This window comes from Penaeus chinensis, chromosome 28, assembly GCF_019202785.1.
Source record: "Penaeus chinensis breed Huanghai No. 1 chromosome 28, ASM1920278v2, whole genome shotgun sequence".
In the NCBI taxonomy this organism is placed as follows: Eukaryota; Metazoa; Arthropoda; class Malacostraca; order Decapoda; family Penaeidae; genus Penaeus; species Penaeus chinensis.
The window spans coordinates 11,422,239-11,429,738 of NC_061846.1; the positions used below are offsets into that span (position 1 = coordinate 11,422,239).

General features: G+C 35.7%; 1 protein-coding gene across 1 annotated transcript in view; it reads right to left on the minus strand.

Annotated features, from left to right (window-relative positions):
* Positions 1-2,767: 2,767 nt before the first annotated feature.
* LOC125039892 (GDNF-inducible zinc finger protein 1-like) overlaps positions 2,768-7,500 on the minus strand; it is a 10,466-nt gene continuing 5,733 nt past the window's right edge. Inside the window, exons 2-3 of the mRNA XM_047634247.1 lie at positions 6,500-7,500; positions 2,768-6,165 (exon numbers count right to left, since the gene is read on the minus strand). The exon at positions 6,500-7,500 is cut by the window's right edge and continues 227 nt beyond it. Coding sequence (XP_047490203.1) covers positions 4,580-6,165; positions 6,500-7,500 — 2,587 coding nt within the window. The 3' untranslated portion in view covers positions 2,768-4,579. The remainder of the gene's footprint in view (positions 6,166-6,499) is intronic.

Consider the following 7,500-nt stretch of genomic DNA (forward strand, 5'->3'; position numbering starts at 1 on the left):
TCTTGATGATCTTGAATCTAAATTTTATAGTTTAATTTTTTATTAAATATGATATTGTTTTGATCAGAAACATCCAAATACAATTGGATTTGATATTTAGTTATTAGTTCTTAGTGTTAGACTTTTAAGAGTAGGGTCCCTTCTTGATATTATATAAAGAGTTGCCACTTTATTTGAAAATTAGACAAAAAAAATTAAACATTTGTTACATAAGGTAGCATGCAGCTATGAAGACCTTAGATATGGAGGTTTAAAAGTATAATAAATGCACTGACCAAGATTCCCAAAACTTGGAGAGACAGATGAATAATCCAGTGCAAATCCACCAAAGTGTTCATTCTAGTGGAGAAGGCAATCTTTGCTCCATCAGATAATTGCAGATTTAATGTGCAAGGAATTAGTCTTGGGCTTGACTTGCCAGTTGCCTCAAAAAAAGAAAAAAAAGGAAAAAAGTTTGAGAAGAGTAATGCATGTAGTAATGTGACATTCTGTCATTAGAGTAATATATGGTACTTAACATATGTCATCTCAATTTACCATCTCATTGAAAAAGAAACCATTAGTCAGCACATATGATTGTTTGCATAAAATATTTATGACCTTGAAATATAGGAATATGAGCTCAAGATGATAAAAAAAAAAAAAACTTGTTTCTGTGACTGTTCAACTACTGGTGGATGATTCTCCCTTAAATGTTGTTGGCCTCTATGTATAAATGGGGCCACTCCAACAAGAAGCTGCAAATAAGATGAGAGGCTACGATCAAGGCACTGGCAGACTTATGGAGTTGGAATCATTGCAAACATAATAAAGAATGAAAGAATGGATCTGGAGGTATCTATTATTCCAACTCTGTATTCACCCAGAATAGAAATGTAAAATAAAAGCAGTCAAGCCTTCATCTTGCCTAGATATATAAAGAAGAGATTTGTTGGCTTTTGCTGGACTGTGGAAAAGTGCAAAGGCCAATATTGCTGGAAGCTAGATGTAGTCCTATTTGTGACAGATACCCCCATCTTGGTGGCATTCAAGGCTATGTCATAAGAACTATTTGAGGGTGTCCTATTTGTGAATAACTAACGAGGCCTGGTCCAGGCCACTTTGTAGGCTTTGTCTATAATACTTGCTTGAGCTCCTTCACCGAAATAAGAAAAGGCTAGCTCTTTGGTTTTTACCTCTACTAATTGATTTCAATTCATTAGAAAAAAGAAAGCAGATTAGTAAAGCATAATTAAGCCACTTGTTTTGAATACAACACATTTCTTATTTAAAATCAGATTCCTGTTGCTATGACAACATAATGTTACCCAATACCACTCGATTTGAAAAGCTTCATATCTCACAAGTTTACCTTTTTGCATGTATTTTGGGAATATTCTTTTGCTTTTTATATTGATATTAATAGTGTCAATAACAGTGCATTAATTATATTGTTAGTAATATTGCATATGACACTCGCACGCACGCACGCACCCTGTCTCTGTCTCTGTCGCTGTCTCTGTCGCTGTCGCTGTCGCTGTCTCTGTCTCTGTCTCTGTCTCACATTAATTACTTGATATTTATTTATAAGATTTTGTATAATTCTGTCTTTCAAGTATGTGTTTGCATATAGCCACCAAGATGAATTTTGAATTGGAGTGAAATGATGTTTTAATTTTCTATTTATTTCAGACAGAATGCCGAAGACTCCTGACACTTTGGCTATAATGCATGGCTTGCTTGGTGTTGTAAAGACAGAATATGAGTCTGCAGGCCAACTGTCATCAGAGTTACTTTGTTCTTTGCACATGCTTCATGGGCAGACACTTGTCAGCGCACTAGACTTGATTGACTGTAAAAAGGTGAATTAAGTTGATTTTCTTTATTCTTAGCAGAGCAGAAATTGAATATTATTCTTATAGCTTTTAATTTTATCATCTTCATTGGTAGTGTTGTTCTCTAATATTAGTTATCTGTTTAATTTTACTAGTTAGCAGAATGGGGTGTGGTATGGAAGTTACTCACATTCAGCCCAGTTTAAATAATAAACATGCCTTTTTTTTAAATGTGAACAGTTCACATATGTTGCACAAAATTTTGTAGTGAACAGTATTAAGAAACAAAATGTTTTTTCTAGTAATTTAGTGATAATTTGCTCCCTTTTCTTTTAGGTTGCGATAGTTACTTCCAGCAGTGGCCGATGGGTGTACCAGGTCACTGGAAGTGCTGGCACTCCCTATGTATGTTTGCCTGACTCTATTTTCTGTCAGTGTCCAGCATTCAAGTTTTCTGTGCTTAAGAAGAAAGAAACTGTTATGTGTAAACATGTTCTTGCAGCACTCTTAGCAACAGCAATGGGAGTAATTGACAAAAGGACCATCTCTGATGAGTATATGATGGATCTTCTGTTCCAGATGGATTGAGTAAAAAACAAAAAAACCAAAAAAAATATAAATAACTAATTCAATTGTGTTCTTATTGTGATACAACTACAAAATGCAATGAGTTGGCTTCACAAAACTAGGGTAACCCTTCACATTCGGACTCCTTTGTGAACAGCCATGTTAATATTGATTAGATCAAATTGGATGAAGTGTACAGGCAGAAACATCTTGTAAGTTTTTCACTTTTAAACTTTCTTTCCATTTTAAAGTAATGGTCTAATTACAATCTAAAGACAATTGTTGAATATGATTTCACAAAATTTGATTTCTGAGATCATTGTGTAAAAAAATGCGTACACATGAAATGGGTATTTGTAAATATGCAGGTTAATAAAAGCTTTCTATATCATCAATGATTTACTTCAAAGGTCTAAAATGCAAGGCACTATGGAAGGACACTTGGATACATATAAGGCACCTATAGAACATTACACACATTATGAGTGTAAACTCTCGAGTGTTGTGAACATGTACAAAATTCATTAATAAAACATCTTTGAAAAATATACTTTATGTAATATTAAATATTACATATTTATCATAGACATTTAGAAAATGGTAATGTAACAATCTATTTTTTTTATCCTTTACTTCTGGAAGACCTTCAATAATTCTGAGAAAAATCATATTCATCATCTCTCCATTCATCATACACTCATTACACAGAGCTATTATTCCTACAAACTCAGTTTCATAATGCAAGCATGGTTGGAATACTGATGAATTAAGTGAAGTAGGCAGCTTTACCACAAATATCTAAAATTCAGTATTCAGAATTAAAAAAGAAAAATGCAGAACCATGAGCAACATACCAAACAAACAAACAAAAGAAAGTTCAAGGAAATGTATACAAAGAAATAAATAAGTAAATTCATAAGCCTGAGTAAATTGCATTTTGATCAACTCTACTGGCAATATAAATGATCAGATGCACTTAGAAAAAGATGACTACTACAGATTGTCTTGCTAAAATGTTCTAACACCAGAAATATGCTTGGTGGCACTGAAGTGACTGACTTCCAAGATTCCAAACCAAGTGGGATCATGTTAACAGATATATTTGTGGTTTTCTACATGCATGCATTATGTTGATTGAGATTATGGCTAAATCAGGGCTATTACAATGTCATTTTCATATATCATCAAGTTGTGTCATTATATATTTGATCAGGAGAGCTAACAACAAGAAGGGTCCAATTTTACCTTTGTTTCAAGGAAGGACATCCCTTATCTGTAGTACTAACATAGGGTATTAAAATATGACTACATAACTTAAGACTACAGACACCAACCATATGTTACAAATTAAATCTAACATTTCTTAAACAAACTCTGGAGGATATCCCCCTCTCATTATAAACAAACTAAGCATCTGATAGAATAAAAATCTAACCTGACCAAAAATTGTTCCTTTAACTTTTCGAACATTATCCAATAATTTTAAAACAAACTCCTGATAGACAGGTATAAATTTGCATTTGCATATCTTTATCTTAAAAGTTTCTGAAATAAACATTTTTAAAAAGGTAATAATATATACACTCTGTAGGTAAACTAGTGAGATGAGAATATAATCTGAAGTATGGTATAAGTCAAATGACCAATCTCCTTTTCCTGGAAGGCTAACATTTCCTGTAAGCATCTGAGAGTACATTTTGAGAAGCACCAAAGACTTACACCAGTTTCTATATAATTTCAAAATGTCACTTTTACATTGAAAAATCCAACTTCTTGCTGCAATTAATCATAAAGAAAAATCACTGAACTATAACCCATATCAAATCAATGAAATCCACCCCAGCTTCCTTTCTCTGTGAACTTCCATAAATTTGTATAAAAACAGCCATTTGTTCAATTGCATAAAAAAGGTTAACTATCATATAATTCTAATGTAAACTAAACAAGCACTTGAATGGTTTACTATGTACAAAAGTCCTTATTTAGTGTAAAAAAAAAAAACATGAATGTAAATATATTAATAAAAGAAAAAATAATGTAACATTAATCACATAAAATACATCCACCTAGGAATGATTAACATGATACTTTGCAAAACATTTTAAATGTGACGAAAACATAACAAAATACAATGAAGAGCATACCCCATCCCCAAGAGATTCTACAGCCACATTTCTCAATTTTCAAAAATCTGAGAATCACATCAAAGGATCAACAAGGGGATCACCTTGGAAATCTTGGTCCTCATAGTCACTGTCGTTGGCGTACTCATCATCGTTCTCAATTGGGTCATCCACATCTAGTTCCACTTCCACTTGGATTTCCTCTGCTCTTTCACAGTCAAAATCAACTCCTTCCCTGTTTTCTTCTTCACCCTCTTCCAGGTTCTCCATGGTATCGTCTATACTCACAAAAGTTGGAGATCCTTCTTGAATACGAGGCACGAGATCCCCACTTTCATTCTCTTCCCAGTTTTCTCTCTCATGGGCACGCAGATGTTCTCTTAGTTCAATACGCGTTTTAAAGTCCTCACGGAAACAAATCATACATATAAGCATGTTGTTATGGTATTTTTTTCTATGGCAACGAAGAGCTGATGTGTCTGTGAAGGTTTTCTTGCACAAGTCACAAGAATATGGACGTTCACTTGTGTGCTTCTTAACATGAAACTGTAAACTTTCACGATTATTGAAGGACTTGCCACAACTCTGGCAACGGAAAGGCTTTTCTCCAGCATGGGTCCTCTCATGGCGTATTAAACCAACAACCTGGGTGAAGCTCCTCCCACAGACACCACAGGCATAGGGTTTGAGTCCTGAATGTATTCGCTCATGTGCCTGGAGACCAGATTTGAAGCGGAATGGCCGGTAACATATTTGACAGGAAAAAGGTTTTTCACCTGTATGCAATTTCATGTGCTGCTTCAGATGTGTGTTCCGAGAAAATCCTTTCCCACAAATCTTACACTGTACTGGACGTTCACCAGTGTGAATTCTCATATGAGATCTCAAGTTAGACTTTTGATTGAAAGATAGATTACATAGCCCACAAGTGAATGGTTTCTCCCCTGTGTGAATACGCATGTGTCGAATAATGTCAATTCTCTGGCGATATCTTTTGCCACAGATATCACATGGGTAAGGCCTTTCTCCTGTATGTACTCTGATATGTGAAATTATGTGGTCTTTTGTTTTAAAATCTTTCTTACAGAATGGGCACTGATAAGTATTTAAAGCTGTTTTAAGAATGTTACACACATCTCTTTCTCCACTCTCTGTTTCAATATGAATTTTAAGGAAATGCACATCCTTATCTATATACTCACCAATAATGGTAGTGTTAGTCTTTGTGGGAACAAAGATTTTAGAGGTTGAGAACTGAGCCTCAAGAGCTTCTGAGGAGCACTTCAGGGTTTTCATAAGAGTTGCTTCTTTTTCTGCAGCAGGAGGAACATTTCGGCTCACAAAATCCTTTACATCTACATTGTCTGGGATCAAGACTGTGCACTGGGTCTTCTCGAGACGCTTCTGGTCGACAAGAACTTTCTTCAATGGGAAGTCCCCAACTCCAGCCAGGGCCTTGACAAGCTTCTTCTGATTCTCCTCAGCTTTATCATCATGATTTAGTCCAAGGGCTTCCGCTTCTTCTGGAGAGATGGAGATTAACTTGCCTTCTGATGTTCGAATGTAAAACCTACGTGGCTTGTTTGGTGTATCATTTGTGCTTGTGGCTGACGTGGCTTCTAGAACTTTCCTTAGTTGTTCATCTTTTTCTAGCAGCTCATCTGCAACATATAATGAAAAATTTAGAAAAAATACTCTAATAATTTAAGGGGTAGAGTGCCTGCAACATACAAAAGAATAAAAGTTTACTGTCAGATAGGAAAACTTTTTTTTATGTATAACAGGGTCATCATGTATAACAGTAATGTGTTATCTACAGGGTTATTACACTTTCACTTGCAAGATGCGATTTGCTATATTACTTTCATGTTATATATTGAAAACAGAAATAACCTTAAAAAAAAAATTGGTCTCTTTTATATATTAGGCCAATATTTCAAGACTTAATAAATATGAATTTTTGATAATGCAAATTATAATCAACTGTTTATGTACCTTCCTCACTTGGTTCTTCTTTAATTCTGACATCTACAAATGGCTTCTGTGATGCCATCTCCAAAGCCTCTTCTAGCTCTGTCTGGGGGTCTATAGGCTCATCCTTGATCTTTACACCACCATCTACATACACTAATTCCCCAATTGGCTCATCATTAGGTTCTTCTTTGATCCGGATGTTCAAGTAGGCAGGTGGTTTTGATGAGAGTACCTTCTTGGCAGGGGATGGAGGTTGGATAACTTGCTGTTGCTGTGGCTGACATAGCTGTTGCTGTGGTTGACATAGCTGTTGCTGTGGTTGACATAGCTGTTGCTGTACTTTTCTCAAAGGTGGAATGGCAGTCTGTCCTTTTGGTGCTATTTTTTGCAGTTTTGGGTGTAATCTAACTGGAACAGGATTGCCAACAACTTTGTACTTCTTACCCTCATTACTTAATATTACTACTGGATTTGCCAGGCTGGGAGCGGGTGTTATGGGTGAAGACAACAGATTCTTTGCAAGTGATGTACTTGTCTTATCGACCATTGTAACAACCTGAGGCATCACTGGCTCTTGTTTGATATTTACAACCTGTGCTGCTGATACACTTGGTATTGTTAGAGAATTTATCTGGGAGTTTGGTTTTACTATCAAAGGTGGGGTCATGCCAGATACCTTTAATACCATTGGTTGGGCACTTGCAATGGGTTTCTTTTGTGCTGCTGACCCAGTGGTAGTTTTGTTGGGCTGTACTATGAAAGTCTGGGGGTTATTTGTAGAAACTACAGGCTTTATTTGTGACTGTACTGGGGGGCATGAGAGCATTACTAAGTTTTGGGGTACCATCATTGCCTGATTACTAGAAGTAGGTGAAGGTTTAGATGTTTTAACAACATTTGTTAGCAACAATTTCTTGCCGTCAGCAGTCTGCACGAGCCGCATGTTTGGGGCAAGGCTATTTCCCCCAGGAGGCACACATACTACAAGAGGCTGCACATCCACTTTTGAGGAATTGGGGACT